Source organism: Podarcis melisellensis (genome assembly GCF_964234715.1).
Source record: "Podarcis melisellensis genome assembly, chromosome: 2".
Classification (NCBI taxonomy): domain Eukaryota; kingdom Metazoa; phylum Chordata; class Lepidosauria; order Squamata; family Lacertidae; genus Podarcis; species Podarcis melisellensis.
In genome coordinates, this window is record NC_138529.1 from 13,195,355 (window position 1) to 13,218,302 (window position 22,948).

The 22,948-nt window shown below is 46.8% G+C and overlaps 1 protein-coding gene across 2 annotated transcripts in view; it reads left to right on the forward strand.

Annotated features, from left to right (window-relative positions):
* AAAS (aladin WD repeat nucleoporin) overlaps positions 1–22,807 on the forward strand; it is a 28,337-nt gene extending 5,530 nt beyond the window's left edge. For both annotated transcript variants that reach the window (XM_081898722.1, XM_081898723.1), the window contains 13 exons: positions 277–368; positions 693–739; positions 1,732–1,830; positions 3,456–3,599; positions 4,954–5,074; positions 6,040–6,164; positions 6,636–6,696; positions 7,287–7,377; positions 12,325–12,418; positions 13,681–13,748; positions 16,142–16,223; positions 21,372–21,456; positions 22,375–22,807. In XM_081898722.1, coding sequence (XP_081754848.1) covers positions 277–368; positions 693–739; positions 1,732–1,830; positions 3,456–3,599; positions 4,954–5,074; positions 6,040–6,164; positions 6,636–6,696; positions 7,287–7,377; positions 12,325–12,418; positions 13,681–13,748; positions 16,142–16,223; positions 21,372–21,456; positions 22,375–22,518 — 1,253 coding nt within the window. In that variant the 3' untranslated portion in view covers positions 22,519–22,807. The remainder of the gene's footprint in view (positions 1–276; positions 369–692; positions 740–1,731; positions 1,831–3,455; positions 3,600–4,953; positions 5,075–6,039; positions 6,165–6,635; positions 6,697–7,286; positions 7,378–12,324; positions 12,419–13,680; positions 13,749–16,141; positions 16,224–21,371; positions 21,457–22,374) is intronic.
* Positions 22,808–22,948: the final 141 nt, after the last annotated feature.

Consider the following 22,948-nt stretch of genomic DNA (forward strand, 5'->3'; position numbering starts at 1 on the left):
TATTGGACTCCCATAAACCTGGAACATTGGCCATGCTGATGGATGCTGTGATGCAACAACAGAGGGAGGGCTGCAGGCTCCCATCCCTGCTTTAAACTCACTGCAAAGATGCTTCAATGTCACACTGTCTTTTTCTTTGGGGCTGCTTTTAATCCCCCCACCCCATCCGGGGTATAGGATTAAGACCCATTGTTTGCCAAATCCTGTCTTGAGGCTCCACACTGCTTTGACAAATGGCTCAGATTTCTTCCACCATCTCCTTCCTTGCCTTTGCAGCTCTCCGATGGATGAAAGCAGGATCCCGCTACACATTAGCACTCTGCTGTTGGGTCTCCTCTCTCCATGGCTCCTTCTTTCCCCATTTGTCGGTGAGGCTTGTGCAAAGTAGGCCTGAGCAGGACCAAAGAACATTGGCAGTTGGTAGATAATCTAATGGTCCACACTGGGAGCAGGGCTGTGGGGGAGGGGGAGGGAGGACAGCCATGGCAACTGAACATTAGATGGATGGTTTCCCATCCCCCTTTTTTCTAGAAGGAATCTTATTCCCCACCCCATTCACATGTTGGCCACCCACCAGTTCCCTTGAAACTGTGTTCAACACTTAGCTTGCTTCAGATCCAGATCACTGGGTCACATCATGAGCGGCTGCTGTTAGAAGTACTAACTTTTTCTGTCTATCATTTCCTCCAAAGCTGCAAAGTGAAGACATGATAGCACAGTTCTCCCAGGCTGTGGACTGGTAAGTTATCTCCCCCCCCCCCCCGTGTGTTCGTGCATGCATGCATGTGTACGCTTCTTGACATGCATGTAAGGTTTTGAGCAGTTTCCTATCTAAATAGGTGCTAGGCAGGGGACAGCAATTTTTTGCTGGCTTTGACTGCCCCCAAAACCAGTTGCCATTCAGGGCAAGGATTGCCCCTGACCTTATGCTATATCTCAAATTCAGTTCTAGGGGGAAATCGCCTTTCAGCTCTAGGTTTAGAGCTGTGGGGATACAGAAAACAAGCCCCCCTCCAACAGCTCAGAGGTTTGCTCTGCACCCTGTACAGAAGGGGCACTGGGAGCATCCCTCGCTTGTAAAGACAAGCTCCCTCCTCTAGCTTGGAGCTAAAGAGGAGAGCTGGAGATGGCTCAGCTTCCTCTGCCTCTTCCCCCCAAGCTCCAAGTTCCCAGTGGATGTAGAGGAAAGCTCTGCTTCATTTTCAGTCTGAAGCAAGGAGGCAGTGGCACATTTGTTTACATCTTCCCGTACCTCTTGGTGAGATTGAGCCTTGGATCTAGGCACTAAAACTGTGCAGTATAGGTATGAATGGCTTATTCCCAAGCGGTCCCTGCAGGATGATCTGCACCCATACAAACATGCATTGGCCTTTCCCCCACTCTTATATTCCCTAGATTGATGAACCTGGAATAACTACCACTCATTGGTTCTTCATTTATAATTACTAGCACAAACAAGGATCCTCACTTCACCTGCCGTTATGCAATGAAATATTGGTGATGGAGGAGCTCCTCCTTTAAACCAATACTCAGCCATCCTTCTTATGTATACAAGATGAATATAACCTGCTCAGGGGGTGAGCAGTTTGCATGTAGCCTTCCTTGAGTGTGTACTCTGGGTCCCATCCACCCAAATGTGTCTAGCTTCCACATACCTTAGCTGCCATCTGACTCTTTGTGTATTGAAACTTGCCTAATGCTCCCTTACTCTTTCCTGTCTTCACCCTCCAGGGCAGGCTGCTCAATCCGAGCCTTCGCCTGGCATCCTCACACCAGCAAGTTTGCTGTGGCCCTGCTGGATGACTCCATCCGTGTTTACAACGCAAGCAGGTGAGGGGTCTGGGGTTGGGTTTTTCCTGTCCGCACCTGAGCAGTCAAGTTTCTATGAACAAAGCATGGAGCTTGCATGCCATAATCTCTCTAGCAGTGTGCAGCAGCAGCAGCAGTGCAACCTAGCATAATGGTTTGCAAGTTTGTCATCTCAGGGCAAGGAAAATAACTGAGTTAAATACAAATAAGAGTAATCTTTAAAAACAACAACAACCAATAAGTGAGTTGAGCCGCAAAAAAGAATACATCGCCCCCTCCCCTATTTACACAGGAGTTATGTTCTGGGCCCCTGCATGCATAAGTGAAAATCGCGTAAGTGGGGAGCACCCTTTAAACATCCTCTCTGCTGCTCTCTCTTCAATCCATACCAAAATACTGCATTCACAACTAGAATTGAAGCTCAGGGGCCGGCAAAAGGCTGAAGGACACACAGGAAAGCGGCTGCTGCTGTGCTAACTCTCACATCAGCTGTCATGCGGGGAGGTTGAGCAGCATAAACAAAGCGCCCCCTGCACCTCTGGTCTCTTCAGGGCTTCCTTCATCCTCATGTATGCCCTCTTTGGCTCCGGGGAGGGTCTCTTCACGAGCCATGAGGACACTCCAGCTCTATCCTGCCATTCCCAGGTTTGAATTGAATTATGTAATTATTTCCCAGCCTATAATAGGTTAGCAGACCTCAGTGCTGACATGGGACTAAGCTGGCCAAGGGTGTTGGGGACAAATACAAGTTAAAATTCCCAGGGGAGTGTAATCTGCCATACGGGTGCTCTGACCTCAGTCTTGCACAATATATATACAGTGGTACCTCTGGTTACGTACTTAATTCATTCTGGAGGTCCGTTCTTAACCTGAAACTGTTCTTAACCTGAAGCACCACTTTAGCTAATGGGGCCTCCCGCTGCTGCTGTGCCGCCACCGCGCGATTTCTGTTCTCATCCTGAAGCAAAGTTCTTAACCCGACGTACTATTTCTGGGTTAGCGGAGTCTGTAACCTGAAGCGTATGTAACCCGAGGTACCACTGTATTTTTTAATTAATCCAGTGACCTCATGGCCCGTGGATGCGTTCTGAACTTTACAATGCAAGAGTGTCCTGTCAGTTAAGCATAACTTAACAATGTTAAGTGCTCCTGAATGTGCACTCCTTAGAAAATAAGAAGTGTCTTGCTGACTAGTTCAAAGCCAGATTGAACTAGTCCAGCATTCTTTCCTAGGATCCTAGCAACCTGCAGGTGCTAATTAAATTCCCCTCCAGGAACAAACTGCAGGGGACTTCTGCACCATCTTTTGCCCGTGCCGTCTGTAGAACTCAACACCATTGACCATAGCACCATTGGCCATTGTAAACAAGGGGCTAAAAGTAACTACTTTTAGTCACATCTGTGCTAGGTGGCATAGAGGATAAGCAGAGGTCCAGTCCACCCTGTGAACCAGCAGAACGCTGTGGCCAAAAGTATTGGGCTTGAATGTGACTTCAGAATCCTTGGCTAAGAAGATCACAGGGTAGTCATGGGCCAATCAGAGCTGCCAGTTCTTGTTCTGATATAGCCCATGGCTATCCCCTTAGCTGGAAAGTTTCTGCTTCAATTTCTTCTGTGGTTCCCTCTTCCCTGCTTCTCTTCTGCAGCGCCACCATCCCGATCCTGAAGCATCGCTTGCAGAGGAACGTGGCATCCGTGGCATGGAAGCCACTGTGCGCATCTATCCTTGCCGTGGCATGCCACAGCTGTGTGCTGGTTTGGCATCTGGACCCCACTTCGCTTTCCACCAGGTAACCAGCCACTTGCTGCAGAGCCTGTCTGAAGTTTGACTGGCCCAGTGGCTGCTTGTCGCCACGACCTGAGCTGTAAGGAAACACTCGGCAAAGGGGTAGGAGGAACCCCCTGAGGCCTTCATATGTTGCTTGACTGCAACTCTGAACATTCACAATCATCAGCAATGCTGGCTGGGGCTGATGGGAGCTAGGAGTCAGCAATGGGAGAGCCCCCACAGTTTCCGCCATTCCTGACTTAGCATGTTTCAGGCGCTTGAGATTGTCAGGGATTCCTTTCTCACCCTGGGCACTGTCTTTAAAGGCTATCCTGTTGTTGTTAATTTGTATAGTGCCCTATACCCACAGGTCTCAGGGTGGTTCGCAGCATAAAATCGCAATATTAAAACACAGAATACATACTCAAAACAGAAACAGAAAGAACCCAATAATTCCCCTCCTCCCAAACACATTTTAAAAGGGCATCAGATGTCAATCAGCCAAAGGCCTGGTTAAAGAGGAACATTTTTGCCTGGTGCCTAAAGGTGTATAATGAAGGCGCCAGGCGAACCTCACTTGGGAGAGCATTCCACAAATGGAGACCCACTGCAGAAAAGGCGTGTTCTCGTCTTGCCACTCTCCGGACTTCTCATGGAGGAGGCACATAAAGAAGGGCCACAGAAGATGCCAAGTAGCTGATCTTGCCCCTTCCACAACCTTTATCCACCTGTTTTTCCACATTTTTCAGAAAACTGCCTGTACCTCTCTTAAGCCCCCCCAATCCAATCTGATAAGATGGTGCAAGCACATCAGTACACAACGATTCTTCTTTTGCTCCCCTTGTGGGATGGACACTTTGCTGAAGGTTAGATGAGGGGTGGGGAACCTCAGGTCCGTGGCCTGAATGTGCCCCCCCCCATGCCTCTCTATCTGGCCTTCAAGATTATGACCCCCGCCCCAGGCCTCAGTGACCCTGCTGTGTGCCCTCCACTAGTGGTTCTGCCTGGCTGGAATGTACCCCTCAATGCTCATAATAGCTCTTGCTTGCTTGGATAAGTTTGGGAAGCATTTTTGCTCTGACTACACCCACCACTGTTATGTGGCCCCCAGAAGGTTGCCCACAAGAGAGCATGGCCATCAGGGTGTGAAAGGTTTCCCAACCCCTCCAGGTATTTCTCTAGGAAATGTGCATGTTGTCGTTTTCTATAGCTGCATATACAGTCAAGTCAAGCATTCTCAGGATGATGGACTGCAGGACAGTTGTGTAATCTCAGGTGTACAGAATATACATAGCCCTGCTTATTACTGCTTCTTTGTTTGCATTCCTCCTGCCTGTGGAGGGATGATATTGTCTCTCTCTCCTGTCCCCCAACAGGCCTTCATCTGGCTGCGCCCAGGTACTCAGCCACCCTGGTCACAGCCCCGTCACGAGCCTGGCCTGGGCACCCAGTGGAGGGTTGCTCCTCTCAGCCTCACCTGTTGACACTGCCATGCTTGTGAGTAGGGCAGTTCATTTATTTACCAGATGTGTTACTTGCCTGCACCCACAGCCTTTAGATGATGTACAAATGAAATGTTAATAATGATCAAATGTAACAGTATACCCATTGGTCAGTAGAAGCAACACACTGAGCCAAGCAGCTAATACCTCAATACCAGGGAAGGAATCACACATCAGTTCACAGGGGGAAAGCAATATAAGAAATAATAAAGCAGTTTAAAGAGTTTAAACGACTTGGGAAAAAAGAGAATTCCTTTCATGGCATGGAAACAACATTAATGCAGATGCCAGGAGGGCCTTTTTTTGGGAAAGAGTATTCATCAGTTGGGGCCATTACTAAGAAGACTCACTCCTTCATTGCCATCCTTTGCACCTCAGAAAGCCCTTGGAGGCACAGGTGGAAGACTCTTGCTATCAGATACTGGGGTCCTTAACCACGTAGGGCTGCATCTCCAGAAATTAATGTGGAGCCAGTGCACCTAGTCCCTATTGACAATCTAGCCACCATATTTGGTGCCATGGGCAATTTCTGCCTTTATGATGTGGGAGGGAGACCACAAAAGCGGTGGCGGTCAGAGCATGTAAAGCTGTGGCCATTCAATGACCTCGTGTGCCCGTAGCTCACAACCACAGGAAAAGGATGAGAGATTACTGGGCATCTGCTGTGGAAGCAGAAGGGCTTCCAAGCTGTCGAAGGAAAGATAACTTATTCCTGCAGACATGCGTTGTGTTAAAGCTAGACAGAAAATAAAAGTCCACTGCTAAGAGCAGGCATCCTCAAACTCTGCCCTCCAGCTGTTTTGGGACTACAACTCCCATCATCCCTAGCTAACAGGACCAGTGCTCAGGGATGATGGGAATTGTAGTCCCAAAACAGCTGAAGGGCCGTGTTTGAGGATGCCTGGCTTAGAGCGATGATTGTGGTGCTCTTCTCTGATTCTCAGACCTTGTTCCCTTTAGGTGTGGGATGTATCCACAGAAAACTGCATCCAGTTGCAGTGGTTTGGAGGAGGAGGGGTCACATACCTGGCTTGGTCTCCTGACGGCAGCAAAGTATTAGCAGCCACACCTTCAGCAGTCTTCAGGTGAGTAGAGAGGGCCTGGAAGGCAGCAGCCATGGGGCCAACCCCAGCAGAGGCTGCTTCATTAAAGTAAATGAGGCACATTGCACCACCAGCCGCAGTCTGTCCTCAGCCACCCCCCACCTTCCCGCCTTCTTACTTGCAACCAGTCCAGGGGTTGGTCCTGCCTGCTAGTTTCCTCCTCCTTAGTCTCAGAGTTGCCCTTGAGCAGAGAGGATGGGAACAGAACTGGAACTCCTGCCATTGGCTCTAGCACCACCTGCTGTTGGCCTCCCGGCTTTCCAACGCCACCAATCCCAGTGATTAGCAGCCAACATTGATCAGCCCTCTGCGCCTTGTCTAGTGCTGGACCATGGCAGCTGGTTAAAGTGGAGAAGCATTCGGTGCCACAGTTCTCCCGTGAGCGTTTCCTTATACTGAATTGCACTCAAAGTAACTCTGCTTCTTCCTACCCCCTCGTGCTTCTCTTTGCAGGGTATGGGAAGTTCAGATGTGGACTTGTGAGAAGTGGCCAACCATCAAAGGTCCTTGCCGGGTAAGTCAGGGAGGCAGCCGGGGGGAATATGTGGACAAAAGCAACCCGAAGTCCAGGCCCTCTTATTTTTCTATTGCTTTCTCTTTCAGAGCCTGTGGCCCTGCAGATGTTGCTGGACTACAACTCCCATCAGCATGAGCACTGTTCAGGGATGTTGCAGGTTGTCGTTGAGCAACACCTGCAGGGTTACAGGTCCCTATCGCTGTTAGAATAATCTATATAGGCTATTATTTGCTGTGGAAACATAGAGTAACTGGTGCCCAGCGAGTTTGTGGCTTTGCTGAGACCCACCCCCCAACTTAGGCCTCCTCGGTGTGGATCCATTTATTACTTGCTTGACCATGTGGGTTTTCTTCCAAGCCCCACTTTCAGCACCTGACCCACCCAAGCCTCACTCTGACTCCCCTTGGTTTTTATGAGTCAGCCTCTGAAATATCCATGGCTACAACAGTCCTGACTAGGTCCCATTTGCCGAATGTGGCGTTTCTCACCTTGAAAGTCATATTATGCATTTAGCACAGGATTTTTAGATCTTCCTTGACCCTTGCCTAAGTTAAAAGTGTGTCTGTTTATGTGTCTTTCCCCCAAAGACTGGCTGTTGGAGTCCGGACGGCAGCCGCTTGCTCTTCACAGTCCAGGGGGAATCGGTGATATATTCTCTGTCTTTCCTGGAATATAGCGGTGAGTAACTTGTAATTTGAGCTGCTTGTAACTAGTAAAGCTGTGTGGATTCTGCAAATGCAGAAAATGGGTTCCAAGCCCACCACTCTGCATCTTCCTGTCTGTCTCAATAAGTTTCTAACTAATAAGCCAGGGTTTCCCAGACTTGAGTCTCCAGTTGGTTTTGGACTACAGTTCCCATCATCCTTGACCACTGGTCCTGCTTGCTAGGGGTGATGGGAGTTGTAGTCTAAAAACAGCTGGAGACCCAAGTTTGGGAAACCTTGTTATAAGCACTACAGAGGAAAGCCTTGAAATCCTGACCGGGACAGGGACTTTTGCCCCCTGGCAGCCTCCAATTCTGTGCTATCTAGCATCTTGTATGTGGGCTGTCCTTCACCTAAGGACCTTGCATTAGCCTACGTGGTGTCTGCTTCATCCTCACAAAACTTGTGAGGTGTGGGAGGCTGAAAGGTGATTTTTTTTTGTAAGGCTACCCAGTAAGCTCTGTGGCTGGTTGGGGGATGGATACAGGCATTTATCTCCTCTCAAAGTTGCTTGCAGATGTAATGCTCTCCCTACCTAGTACTTACCACAAATAACGCCACCCTTTAATTTCAGACCTTCTTTATTTTTGGTACTCTGACCTACCGCACGCAATTGTTTATCGTCCTGTGTATACCAGCACTTCCCTCTATTTAAAAGCTTCCTTCTGGCTCCCCTCCACCTCCCGCTCCCAACTACTACTAGAGGAGAGACTGTAGCTGAATAAAGGTGTGCACATAGAATCATAGAATCATAGAGTTGGAAGAGACCACAAGGGCCATCGAGTCCAACCGCCTGCCAAGCAGGAAACACCATCAGAGCACTCCTGACATATGGTTGTCAAGCCTCTGCTTAAAGACCTCCAAAGAAGGAGACTCCACCACACTCCTTGGCAGCAAATTCCACTGTCGAACAGCTCTTACTGTCAGGAAGTTCTTCCTAATGTTTAGGTGGAATCTTCTTTCTTGTAGTTTGGATCCATTGCTCCGTGTCCGCTTCTCTGGAGCAGCAGAAAACAACCTTTCTCCCTCCTCTATGTGACATCCTTTTATATATTTGAACATGGCTATCATATCACCCCTTAACCTCCTCTTCTCCAGGCTAAACATGCCCAGCTCCCTTACCCGTTCCTCATAAGGCATCGTTTCCAGGCCTTTGACCATTTTGGTTGCCCTCTTCTGGACACGTTCCAGTTTGTCAGTGTCCTTCTTGAACTGTGGTGCCCAGAACTGGACACAGTACTCCAGGTGAGGTCTGACCAGAGCAGAATACAGTGGCACTATTACTTCCCTTGATCTAGATGCTATACTCCTATTGATGCAGCCCAGAATTGCATTGGCTTTTTTAGCTGCCGCGTCACACTGTTGGCACGTACAATACCTGGCCACCTCTGGAAGCAGCGGCGTAGCTAGCTGATCGGGTGCCTGGGGCGGCATGTGTGCCCTGCACCCTGGAGCGGAGTGAGCCACTCATGGGGACGGGGGGAGCTGTGGCAGGGTGTGCTATGTGGAGCCTTGCTGCTGTCCCTCCCCTCAGCTGCAGTTTCGTGCAGTGTGGAGCCTGTAGGCGCCTGAGCCACCACATCAATCCTAGGAGAGATAATAATAATAATAATTTTATTTATACCCTCCCCTCCCCAGCCAAGGCCAGGCTCAGGGCACCTAACCAGCAATAATAAAAACAAGTTGAATGAATACAACATTAAAATATTGAAACAATAAAGTATTAAAATGCAGGCTCATCACAGGAGGAGAAAGAAAAAAGTTGAATGAATACAACATTAAAATATTGAAACAATAAAGTATTAAAATGCAGGCTCATCACAGGAGGAGAAAGAAAAAAGAAAGAAAGAGGGGGAGGGAATCAAATTGGCTCCAAGCCAAAGGCCAGGCGGAACAACTCTGTCTTATAGGCGCTGCGGAAAGAAATCAGATCCTGCAGGGCCCTATGCATGGCTTGGGCATGCTGCAGGCCCCGCGGTAAGTGCGGGCCCCCCATGATGTGGCGCCCAATGCCCCCCCCCCCAGTTATGCCTCTTGTCTGGAACTTTGGTGTGTCTGTGTTTTAACGGATCAGGTAGCAGCTGCTGGGGAAGAGCATCCTCTGCCTGAGACCCTGGAGAGGAGCTGCCAGTCATGTTTTTTATTTATCAAATTCCTGCTCTAATTTTCATTCGAATGAATCCTAAAGCTGCTTACAAGCAGTAAGTAACTACAGTATGAAAGAACACAGTAGTAGAACACCACAAATGCAGCGTAGGAGGTTGGATGGCGGCTAACAGATTGAGGTTGAATCCTGACAAGACAGAAGTACTGTTTTTGGGGGACAGGAGGCGGGCAGGTGTGGAGGATTCCCTGGTCCTGAATGGGGTAACTGTGCCCCTGAAGGACCAGGTGCGCAGCCTGGGAGTCATTTTGGACTCACAGCTGTCCATGGAGGCGCAGGTTAACTCTGTGTCCAGGGCAGCTGTCTACCAGCTCCACCTGGTACGCAGGCTAAGACCCTACCTCCCCGCGGACTGTCTCGCCAGAGTGGTGCATGCTCTAGTTATCTCACGCTTGGACTACTGCAACGCGCTCTACGTGGGGCTACCTTTGAAGGTGACCCGGAAACTGCAATTAATCCAGAATGCGGCAGCTAGACTGGTGACTGGGAGTGGCCGCCGGGACCACATAACACCGGTTCTGAGAGATCTGCACTGGCTCCCAGTACGTTTCCGAGCACGATTCAAAGTGTTGGTGCTGACCTTTAAAGCCCTAAACGGCCTCGGTCCTGTATACCTGAAGGAGCGTCTCCACCCCCATCGTTCAGCCCGGACACTGAGATCCAGCGCCGAGGGCCTTCTGGCGGTTCCCTCATTGCGAGAAGTGAGGCTACAGGGAACCAGACAGAGGGCCTTCTCGGTAGTGGCACCCGCCCTGTGGAACGCCCTCCCATCAGATGTCAAAGAGATAAAGAATTACCTGACATTCAGAAAACATCTTAAGGCAGCCCTGTTCAGGGAAGTTTTTAATATGTAATGCTGTACTGTTTTTAACACTGATTGGGAGCCGCCCAGAGTGGCTGGGGAAACTCAGCCAGATGGGCGGGGTATAAATAATAAATTATTATTATTATTATTATAAATCACACAGAATCGTTCATGAATCGTCAGTGAAACAATTGCAATCTGTCAAACGCTGTTCATAGAATTGTAGAGTTGGAAGGGAACCCCAGGGGTCATCTAGTCCAACCCCCTGCAATGCGGGAATCTCAGCTGAAGCATCCAGGACAGATGGCCATCCAACCTCTGCTTTAAAACGTCCAAAAAAAGGAGAGTCCGCCACCTCCCGTGGGAGTTGGTTCCATTTCGGAACAGCTTACTGTCAAGAAAATTTTCCTAATGTTTTGTCAGAATCTCCTTTCTTGTAACTTGAAGCCATTGGTTTGAGTCCTACGCTCCACAGCAGGAGAATACAAGTTTGCTCCCTCTTCCATGTGACAGCCCTTGAGATATTTGAAGATGGCTCTCATGTCTCCTCTTTTCCAGGCTAAACATAACCAACTCCTTCAAGCGCTCCTCATAAGGCTTAGTCTCCAGACCCTTGATCACCTTAATCGCTCTCCTCTGCACACGTTCCACCTTGTCAACAAAGCAAATAAGCTAAACATGAAGGAAGAGTCCTATTATATGATTAACAAATCAGTACAGCATTTATAATCTATAAAACAATATTAACATCATCTACAAAATAGCAACCAAAAGGTAAACTAAGCCCTGTTAAGTTCATACACACACTTTCCACACCCCCATGACTCATAATACAGTAGTACCTCGGATTACATATGCTTCCGGTTACAGACTCCGCTAACTCAGAAATATTACCTCGGGTTAAGAACTTTGCTTCAGGATGAGAACAGAAATCGTGCTTCAGCGGCGCGGCAGCAGCAGGAGGCCCCATTAGCTAAAGTGGTGCTTCAGGTTAAGAACAGTTTCAGGTTAAGAATGGGCCTCTGGAATGAATTAAGTACTTAACCCGAGGTACCACTGTATTTCACTGTTTCACTGCTCATTAAAACACACATAATGCCTGTGGCAGCGACTCCCTTCTGAAGGTTCCTCGGGCTGGAGACGTGGGCAGCAAAGGTGAAACCAACCACCCCCTGATGGCAAACAGAGTCTCCCCTCCCAATTCTTCCTCTGGAAACAGCTTTCTTATGAAAGCTCCTAGGGCGGGGCAGGTGGGGATAAGCCATTACCTGCTGGCGAATATACACTCTCCTTCCCCCAGGTGGACAATACTGGATTAGAGAAAGAAATACAGTGGTACTTACACTTCAGGTTACAGGCACTTCAGGTTACAGACTCCGCCAACCCAGAAAGAGTACCTCAGGTTAAGAACTTTGCTGGAGGATGAGAACAGAAATCGTGCTCCGGCGGTGCGGCAGCAGCAGGAGGCCCTATTAGCTAAAGTAGTGCTTCAGGTTAAGAAGAGTTTCAGGTTAAGAGCCGACCTCCGGAATGAATTAAGGACTTAACCCGAGGTACCACTGTAGTTTGATTTCCTGTAAGGCAGGAGTGGAAAACCTTTCTCAGCCTGAGGGTCACATTGCCTGCTGAGGGCTGCATATCAGTGGTGGGTGGAGCCAGAGCAACAAATGTGATTATTAACTTTGCACAGTCAGCTATCAGCTTACACACCCCTCCATCCAGGCAAATGAGAGTGACACATCTCAGCCATGCAAAAGCACTCTGGGTGCAAAGAAGAGCCAATGAGGCATTTGGTCTGGGGATAGGTCCAAGGGCTAGGTAGAGAGGCCCTGTGGGGATCCATTTCCCCCAGGCTTTAGGTTCCCCATACCTGCTATAAGGAAATGTCCTATGTTCTTCCTCCTCCTATTGTTTTATTTCCCTTCGAATGACTTTTTCCATCCTCTTCTCAGGGGAACAGCAAGGGCAGGTTGGTGGGTCGAAAACAGCTTCCATCGTGGCTGATCTGTCGGAAACCACTTTTGATACCCTGTATGGAGAGGAGAGGTGAGAGGAAGGGAGAAAAACATGTGTCTTGTAAGTGCCGCACAAGCACATAACTTAGTGTTAGTTGGTGCAAGATTCTAGCCCTTAAAGGCTGCTAAGATAGGATTCAGAACATGGACGATGTTGTGCGAAATCTCAGAAAGGGAGTGGGGTTGGGGTCTTCCTGAGCAGAAAGTCTTATATTGCATTCCCTTCATCATTAGGAGCGGAATCAGAGAGACTGATGCTGTGTTGTTTTGAGAGAGTTCACCCCACCCCAACACGTGATTATTTATTAGATGTTCTAAAAATCCATGCTCTTATTACCCTGAAAATGCATGAGCATTTGCTTATCTTGCTGGATTCTGCCAGTCATATGCAAGAGGAGGGACAAAAAATTATATGCCGTGGTTTTGAAGCCTTACCAAACCTTTACTACAGGGGACTCTGCTATTCCCAACCAGCTTGTGAATTTTTCCAGGCATTGCTTATAGGCTAGAAAGTGAAGCTCCCTTGTTAATTTTGCAATTGGGTGCTGCATGTTGTTTAAGTAATCTTGTTATATTTATAGTATAGAAATGTGGTTGGGTTTTTTTATATGTTGCTATATTTTTGTTTTGCAACGTTTCTGAAATTATTTTTGTAGTGTCTGTTCGAAATGTCCTGTTTCTTTGTTGTAAGCCACTATGAGCATAATTTTCGGCATACAAATAAAACGAATGAATGAAAGTGTATCTGTGTAGTCTTGGAGGGCTGGAAACCTGCTTTTTTAAAAATAGCAGTAGGAACAAAATTAACAAGGTGTTAAGTTTTATACCCACTGCTGAATTCACACGAGCCAGGAAATGAATAAAGGCTTTAGCATTTTGATTATTTTTTTGTTTATCTTAAAAGCCCGTCTTAATAATCAGTGTATGAATATGCAAAAGTCCGGCCCTGCAGCTATCATTTTTGTTGGTTTATTACATTTATATCCCACCTTCCCTCTAGAGGAAGCTTCAGGCGGTGTTCTTCTCCTTCCCATGTTATCCTCACAACAGCTCTGTGAGGTAGGCTAGGCTGAGAGGTAGTAACTGGCTCAAGGTCGTCCAGTGGTCTCCCAGGCCTAGTACTAGACAAATACTGTATCACGCTGTGGTGTAAATACTATACAACTTCCCCCCACGAAGCGTCATCATTCCACAATCTGACTGTGATCCCCAACTCTTCTTTTGGCTTGAGTATGGATGTCTTACGTTGAGTGTTTCTCTATTGGCCTTTCATTTTGTATTCTTGTGTTCCAGGATTGGAGGGGAGGTTCTTTCCATGGTCTGGGACCCAAGTGGCGAGAGGCTTGCAGTTGTCATCAGAGGTAAAGTCCTCTACAGTCAAAACTTTTGACGAGATAGGGAGAGCTGGGGAGGCTGGGTGCGTTTCTCACAATAAGCCAGTACATACAGTAATGGCCTGAATATAAGCCACACTTTTTTTTCCAGATTCCGACCATGAAAAGTTAAAAGTGCGGCTTAAATTTGCGACCTTAAAAATTGTCTTTTACGTTTTCTTCCGCATTTGCCATTTGCGGGTGTGAGTGCCTGCGGAAATTTAAGGGAGCTGCTTATATTCGGGCATTGTCTTCCCGCCCCCCTTGAATCTTAAAGGTATGGCTTATTTGCGAGTGCTGCTTATATTCGGGCCAATACGGTAATTTTTATTCCAAATCAGAAGACAACATTTTTTGGGGGGGGACCCATTCCCCTCAACCCTAATAAAGCATTGCTTCTTATTTTACTTTTTGGAGCAACAGATATGCACCCTCAGTCACCTTATGCAGATGCGTTTAGTCAAGTGAAAAATGTGTCTGCCTCTTTTTTGTTCTTTTCAAATGCACGCAAGTAGTGGCTGACCCACTACTTTTCCCAGTTCCTCTCTGTGTATTTGTTTTAATGGACAAAGGATACATACGCACGTACTTCTCACTTGTAAGTTTCTAGTCCTTGTGGTTTGGTTTTTGTCGCACTTGCGTGGCTCTCCTCGTCCTACCCTGTTTCTTACCCTGTGAGGTAAAAGAGACCGAGAATGAATGGCAAGCCTAAGGTAGGGTTGCCATATTTCAAAAAGTAAAATTCCTGACATCTGCAAAGTTGTTGAGCTTTTGCACCCGAAATCCAGGATGTCCATCTCTACCTTGCTCCCAAAAGGAAAACGAGAACCAGCCCTCTTTTTCACCCTCTCCTGTTGGAGAAATGGCAAACGTCCCACACGTAAGCTTAAGAGCACGAAATGGCTTGTGTTTGGTAGTGCTTAAAATAACTCTTCTCTAATCTGCATTTTAAAGCATTCTGTGAGCCTCTCTAAGGCTTCAGAGAAAGAGAGAGAGAGGTCCAGACTGCACCTTGGTTCAATAATAATAATAATAATAATAATAATAATAATAATAATAATTTATTACTTGTACCCCGCCCATCTGGCTGGGCTTCCCCAGCCACTCTGGGCGGCTTCAAAAAAAAATATTAAATACATCAAACATTAAATACTTCCCTGAACAGGGAAGAACTTTAGATGTCTTCTAAAAGTCTGGTAGTTGTTGTTCTGTTTGACATCTGGTGGGAGGGCGTTCCATAGGGAGGGCGCCACTGCCGAGAAGGCCCTCTGCCTGGTTCCCTGTAACTTGGTTCAAAATTCCTAAAATGGGATTATGAATTCTAAACCAGGCAGTTTTTTGCGTGAGCCCTGAAACTTTTGAAAGAGCGCGGGAGGGACGATAGCAGTTAACACCAGTTTGCAAGCACACCATCTCCTTTCTCGTGGCTTCGTATTTGATGGGAAATATTTGTTTCAATGGGAAAGAGACAACTGTGGTTTTCCTACTGAAGCAGGCCACTGCCTGGCCCAGGCGACACCCTCTCTTCAGCCACACCTTCCACCAGCCCTGCTTCGTACCCTCCTTGAGTGTTTTTGTCGTCTGGCTAGAATGTGTTTGCCTGCCCTCTTAATGCCATTTGCTTCACTGGGTGGCGGGTGGCAAGAGGTTTGTGAGTGTATGTAGAAGCCAGCATACAGTGGTACCTTGGCTGTCAAGCGGCTTGGCTCCTGAACAAATTGGCTCTTGAACGCCGCAAACCCAGAAGCAAGTGTTCCCATTTGCAAACATTTTTCAGAAACCAAATGTCTATGACGCAGCTTCCACGGCTTCCAATTGAGTGCAGGAAGCTCCTGCAGCCAATTGGAAGCCGCGCCTTGGTTTTTGAATGGTTCTGGGAGTCGGACTCCCGGAATGGATTACGTTTGAGAACCAAGGTACCACTGTATTACCTTTCTGCAGGGAGTAAACAAATACCATTCCAGTCACATTAGTTGGTGTATCCACTTTTGCCTTTGGCTCTTCCCATTGCTGACATGGTGCCCCGTGGAAGATTGTCTACACGGGCACACGACACACAGTCTGAAAAAAGGGTTGCCACCCTTGTTGTGAAAGGAAAACATAACATGATGTCTGGTGTACTTCCATCTCTGCAGTCTGAGTCCAGGCCATTATCCAGATGTTCTAGAAGCCTCAACAGAGACACCAAGGGTACTGAACCCTACCCACCTAGTATCCTGCCCTCAGCAGTCTTTGTAGATTGCATTGACAGTACTTTTTTAAAAGCCTATCATCATGGCCTTAAAGGCTACAGACCTAAAACAGTAGGCTGTGTCCGATTTCTGCGCATAAATTCTACATGTTGCTCTGTTCCCTCACCTTTTTCTCTTTTCTTTTGGCAGGAAATCGTGATGCTCCCGACTGCAGGGTCATCATTGCCGTGTTTCGCACCCGCAACAGCCCTGTTTTTGAGCTCTTGCCATGGTTTGTATTGACATGCTTTGGTTTTCTGGTTGCCCTTAAACTGGAAATGGAATCCGTGAGCCCCGTGCCATTCCAGCCTTTGTGCTGCTGTAGGTGTCAAAATGTTAGGAAGGTGCCTTATAACCTGGTCAGAGTATATGACCCTCCAGATCAATAGTTTTCAACCTGTGGGTCCCCAGATGTTGTTGGACTACGACTCCCATCATCCCTGAGCTCTGGCCTTCCTAGCTAGGGGTGATGGGAGTTGTAGCTTAACAACATCTGGGGACCCACAGGTTGAGAAAGGCTGGTCTAGATCAACATTGTCTATTTGTGACTGGCCGTGGCTCTCCAGAGGGTTAGTCAGAAAGCAGACTCTTGCATTTGCTACCTGATCCCTTTTTTTAACTGGTGATGCCTGGGACTGAACCTGCGGATTTCTGGATACGGAGCAGATAATTATTATTATTATTATTATCATTATCATTATCATTTCATTTCTATACTGCTTTATATTTTTAGGAAAAAATCTCTAAGCGGTTCACAACCTACATTAAGACATCAAATATAAAATCCTGAATAAAATAACATAGCGAAATTGACTTGCAAGGTGGTGTGTGTTGTTCGATAAGAGATTGAGTGTGGGGGGGGGGAGGCTCATTTAATTTCATTGTACACAGGTTGTACAATAACAATATAGGTATTATTAATTATTACAAATAAAACACTACTGGAGATGGTAAAGTATGCATTGAGAGCAGCCTACTAAAATTTTATCTTAAAGATTTTTTTTAAAAAGTATTACGAACAAGGTCAGTGTCAGCAGAGTTAACAAAAAAGTTTTTATCATAAACATTTCAAAAGAAAACGTGCTTTCTTAGATACCAAATCCCACATTTAAAACAGCACAGTTTGCAAGATTATAATATGCTGCACCATGGAGCTCAGTCTTTCTGTAGCGTTTCCATGTGCTCTGGTTTCCATCGTGGTGTTCTGTTGCGCCAGAAGTGGTTTAATCATGTTGGTCACATGACCCTGTCTGTGGACAAATGCCGGCTCCCTTGGCCTGAAAGCGAGATGAGAGCCGCAACCCTAGAGTCCTCTGCGACTGGACTTAACTGTCCAAGGGTCCTTTACTTTTCCCTTTCTGCAGCTCAGTGGTAGACTGGGTGTGCATTTACATTACCTCCTTAGAATGCAGTGGTTCTACACCCCGATGCATTTCGCAGCTCTCCACCCCCATCGCCCAAAGCTTCACATCAACACGACTTCATTAGCATCAGATTCGTTTCTGTTCGTTAAGCACCAGGGGGTGGGGATGTCTTTACCCTGAGCAATGGTGTTCACACCTTTAACAGAAAAGAATTAGGGGCAGCTTAAGCTGGTTTGAGGGACGCGGGTGGCGCTGTGGGTTAAACCACAGAGCCTAGGACTTGCCGCTCAGAAGGTCGGCGGTTCGAATCCCCGCGATGGGGTGAGCTCCCGTTGCTTGGTCTCTGCTCCTGCCCACCTAGCAGTTCGAAAGCACGTCAAAGTGCAAGTAGATAAATAGGTACCACTCCGGCGGGAAGGTAAACAGCGTTTCTGTGCACTGCTTTGATTCGCCAGAAGCGGCTTAGTCATGCTGGCCACGTGACCTGGAAGCTGTCTGCCGGCTCCCTCAGCCAATAAAGTGAGATGTGCACCGCAACTCCAGAGCCGGTCACGACTGGACCTCATGGTCAGGGGTCCCTTTACTTTTTTAAGCTGCTTTGAGAAACAATGCATCAAATGATAGTATCTTATAACAAAGCACAGGGTATGCATATACATTTTTTATAAAGATGTGTAAACATGGATTAAAAACCCATCACTGAAAATGCAATGAGTGCACAGTGTGAATATGGCCGGAGGATTGGATTTGGATAAAGGAACTTCTTGGTTTGAATCCACCCAGCCACCAAATAAATGCTTAATTTCTTCATAACTGACAGATACTGCTTCATAACTGACACATACATCTCACAGAAGTAGTATGGATTTTTGAGTGTAAAAAGTGTACTGTAGGAAGCTCTAGTGGGTTGCAGGCAGGCAAAACAGGAGTGCACTAATAATAATAATAATAATAATAATAATAATTTATACCCCGCCCATCTGGCTGGGTTTCCCCAGCCATTTTGGGCGGCTTTCATTAAAATATTATAAATACAAAAAACAAACAAACCCAGGGCTGCCTTCAGATGTCTTATAAAAGTCAGATAGTTGTTTATTTCCTTGACATCTGGTGGGAGGGCGTTTCACAGGGAGGGCGCCACTACTGAGAAGGCCCTCTGCCTGGTTCCCTGTAACTTCGCTTCTTGCAGTGAGGGAACCACCAGAAGGCCCTCAGAGCTGGACCTCAGTGTCCGGGCTGAACGATGGGGGTGGAGACACTCCTTCAGGTATACTAGCCTCCTTCAGGTATTCACTCGTCATGAATGGGCTCATCGCATGTGAGGGTGAGCATGTGGGAGCTCAAGCAAAGGGGTTCTTTTGCATGAAAGTGGTAATCCTCACTGGAGATCTCATGCTCTTGGTGTCTTTTAGCCTATGACTCAAGCTTTTATTGTGATGTTAAATGACATAAGAATCACAAATCCCTACTCTGAAAGCGCTGTATATGGACCACTCTGCATGTACAGTGGTGCCTCGCAAGACGAAAATAATCCGTTCCGCGAGTCTCTTCGTCTAGCGGTTTTTTCGTCTTGCGAAGCAACCTGATTAGCACTATTAGCGGTTTAGTGGCTTAGAGGCTATTAAAGGCTTAGCGGCTAAAAGGCTATTAGCGGCTTAGCAGCTTAGAAAAAGGGGGGGAGCGAAAAAAATCGCAAGACTCGCAAGACGTTTTCGTCTTGCAAAGCAAGCCCATAGGGAAATTCGTCTTGCGAAGCGCATCGAAAAACGGAAAACCCTTTCGTCTAGCGGGTTTTTCGTCTTGCGAGGCATTCGTCTTGCGGTGCACCATTGTAAGAATAAAACTGATCAAAGCTCCGTACCAACAGTCTGTGGTTAGTATAAACTTTACAGACTAAGCAAACTCAGATGGCATCTGCAATTTTACATAATTTGGGGGAAAGGCAGTGTCGTGCCCTGAAATGCTGAGCGCTTATAATCTGGTCCAGTACCACCCATCCCCATCTTCTTCTGTTGCTGCTTGTGAGATTTCCCCAGGCACTACTGCCCTTCTGCTTTTATCTTATCCACAGCCACAAAGCTCTGAAGTGTGCTTCTTCTTTTAATATGAAAACTGAGATTTTCAGGCTTTTAAAAATGATTGAAGAACAATTGCATTGCATGGGGGAGCTGGCAGGGATTGTGTCTTGTGTGGCAGTGATGCAGTAATAATAATAAATTGCTTGGCTTAGAAGAAGGACTCCTCTCTCTCATAAGGGGATGCTTCTTCTAGAATAGTTCCTATATATATATATACATAAATCATCTTAACAAACAGAAGATACTTCTTCTATTCTCTTATTACTGGGTTTAAAACTCATCAGATTTATTCCCCTGAGACTACTTTGTAATCGAGTGACAGCCCTAACTTATTTCAAATATTTATCGTTCGCCTGTTCATAACTCAAGGTGGTTCACAAGCAGTGTCTAAAAATAGTTTAGAAGAACCTTTGAAGCATGTGCCATAAAGCAAAACCTATATTTGTCAGCACAAAAACAACAGTGATGAATTAACCTCTTAACCAAACCCCCAGCCTTCCAGTCAAATGCGTGCTGCAGCCTTTTCTGAATGCCAGGGGAGAAGTTGTAATAAGAATACTGAAGAGGGAATGTTTTAACTTCTAGTAAATGCTACTGATCTCACTTCCTACCCTAAAATAGCACTGGAATCTTGTGGGATGCGGGAAAGGACAATGCATTTATAGAAAAATCAGAAGTTGAGTTCTTGAGGATTATTGTTTACATATTTATTCTGCCCCAGTCCAAATGGACGAATGATCGCAGCTTAATTAACGCCCGTTTAATTTAAATGGGTTTTAATGCATTGTAATTTTGAGCTTTAGTGTATTTATTTCACATTTATGTACCACTTGGTTGTAATTAAACCTCAAAGCAGTTTGCAAAACAGATGAAACAATGCAATTATCAGTAAGAGAAACAGTTAAAAACAAATATTTGAAACATCCAGAAACGGTGAAAATCAACAGTAACAATAGAAGCAACCTCTTGTATACGTCTGAATAGGCTTGCCTAAACAAATGCTTTCAGCAGGTGTTTTTAGCAAAACATCTTGTTTTGGTGTTTTAATCTTAGGATAGTTGAGACATATTTTAAACCCTCACCTGTATGCTAGTCACTAAAACCCAGTGCATGTTAATTTTTTGGGGGGGAGGGGGCAGAAGCTTTGCCTGAGAATTGATAAGTAGTGAAGGTGAAGAATGTTGCATGAGACCTGGAGGTTTGCTTTGGTGCTTTAAAATGTCCCACTTAACTGTGTATTGTTCTGCACCCCAGAAGCGAATGCCCTCCTTAGCACAAAGGCCATAGGAGGTAGGAGACTGGCAAGCACAGTTTCTCCACTGTTGCTGGTGGTGACAAAAAGATTCTCCCCATCACAACTGCTTCCCCCTGTGATGGCTGCCCCTCTCTTTGCACGTGCCCCAGAAATGCAGCCCCTGTCAGCTCTCTGATGCCTTTGAGAAAGCAGTAGTATTAGGGTTTTACCAGCAGGGCACATGGTATTTTATAGGGTTAACATAAGCAAAAGGTTCTACAGCTCTCCCTTAAGAGGGTAGATTCATAGAAGCAGCATGGTCTGAATCGGCTTCCGCCAACCTGGTGCCCTCCAGATGTTGCAGACTGTTGTTCTCATTAGACCCGCTGGCATCGGAGTTGTAATCCAACGCAACCTTCTCTCGGTTAATCTGAATGGTTAAAACCTAAGGAGGAAGAGGGAAAGAAAAGAAGGCTAAAGGGTTAAGCCCAGTGGCCTTGTGGGAGTTTAAGGCTGTTCTCTGGGAGGCAGTTTCAGACATAAGACAACATCAAAGGCCAATGAGCTGTTTTTTTGTCCTAAGACTGCTTTTTGTGTGCCTGTATTGGAGGCTAGGCCTGCAGCATCACATCACAACAGCCTATAAGTGTCCCTTGTAGTAATGATGTCTGTATCTCTCTTTCCCCCACCCCTCCTTTCTTCAGTGGTTTCTTACAGGGAGAAGATGGGGCTCAGCCACAACTAGTTGCTTTCCACCCTTGCTTTAAGAAGGGAGCTCTTCTGACAGTGGTAAGCGTTAAGCCTTCGCTGAGATTTTAAGGAGCATCTGCTATAGCCTGTGGGAATGCTGATAAGGGCTTGTTGTTGCCCCTGATAGGAGCTGCTGGAATGACTTCTAACTTGGCTAAGCAGCACCTAGACGGGGCTGTGGACTAGTAGGAGAAAGGGATAACAGTAACTATAATGCCTGTTGGTAAAGGTAGAGGTACCCCTGACCATTAGGTCTAGTCGTGGCCGACTCTGAGGTTGCGGTGCTCATCTCGTTTTATTGGCTGAGGGAGCCGGCGTACAGCTTCCGGGTCATGTGGCCAGCATGACTAAGCCGCTTCTGGCAAACCAGAGCAGCACACCAAAACACCGTTTACCTTCCCGCGGGAGTGGTACCTATTTATCTACTTGCACTTTGACGTGCTTTTGAACTGCTAGGTTGGCAGGAGCAGGGACTGAGCAACGGGAGCTCACCCCGTTGCGGGGATTCGAACCGCCGACCTTCTGATTGGCAAGTCCTAGGCTCTGTGGTTTAACCCACAGCGCCACCCGTGTCCCTCATGCATGTTGGTATGAGGCATTAATTGGAGGACTCAACATGCTCTGCAGTCAAACACAGGCACCATAGTGCACCTGGATTACTGCTAGACTAACATGAGCATATACATGCCCCTGCATTAGGAACCTTGTTCCAAGAAAAGGTGGGTTCTGTCACCTATAATAATATCTACAGGTGACAGAACCCACCTTTTCCTAATGCAGGGGCATGTATATGCAGTGGTTCTGCTAAAGGGACCTCTGTGTTCCATCCCACCATAGGATTCCCTCTTGTTGAGGGCCAAACAGTGTGACTGAGAAGCCTGGAAGGTCGGGGCAGGATATGCAAAAGGTGATCTTCTGCTCCTACTTCATTTATTTATTTCTTCTCTCTCTTGTCAGTGCTGGTCAACAGGAAAGGTCAGCCACATCCCCTTCTTCTTTGTGGTTGCCCAGTTGCCATCATTCAGCCCTGGGCAGAGTCCCCTCATACCCTTGGGCAGTAGAAGCAGTACACGGGAGCAGCCATTGTTTTCCGAACTCTAAGGGTCAACATGCTGGGCTTCCTCCCTGCCAGCCTGTGTGCCTTCAGAACATTGCAGATACCTTCAGAACATTGGAGACACACACTGTGAAGGCCTCTTCTGCCCAAGTCCAACTTTGGAGAGCACCGTCTTCTTTCTGTCAGTTGCAGTTGAGGCATTGATCAGCTGACATGCTGTCTGTTAATAGGCTATCCACAAGCAGCCTTTGAAGCCAGAAGAACGTCTGCCAGAGACGGACCACTTTGTAGTTTTCACATTTGAGACAGAAAATAAAAACAACAAAGGGTGAACGTTTTATTCCTTCAACGTTTCTAAGCAGAAGCATTATTGGGGCTTTTACGTCATCAGCTTCAGAAGGCATCGTATCTCGGAAATTATCCTAAGTCAACATCCTCCATTCGCACAAGCAGCAGTTCCTGGATATTTCAATT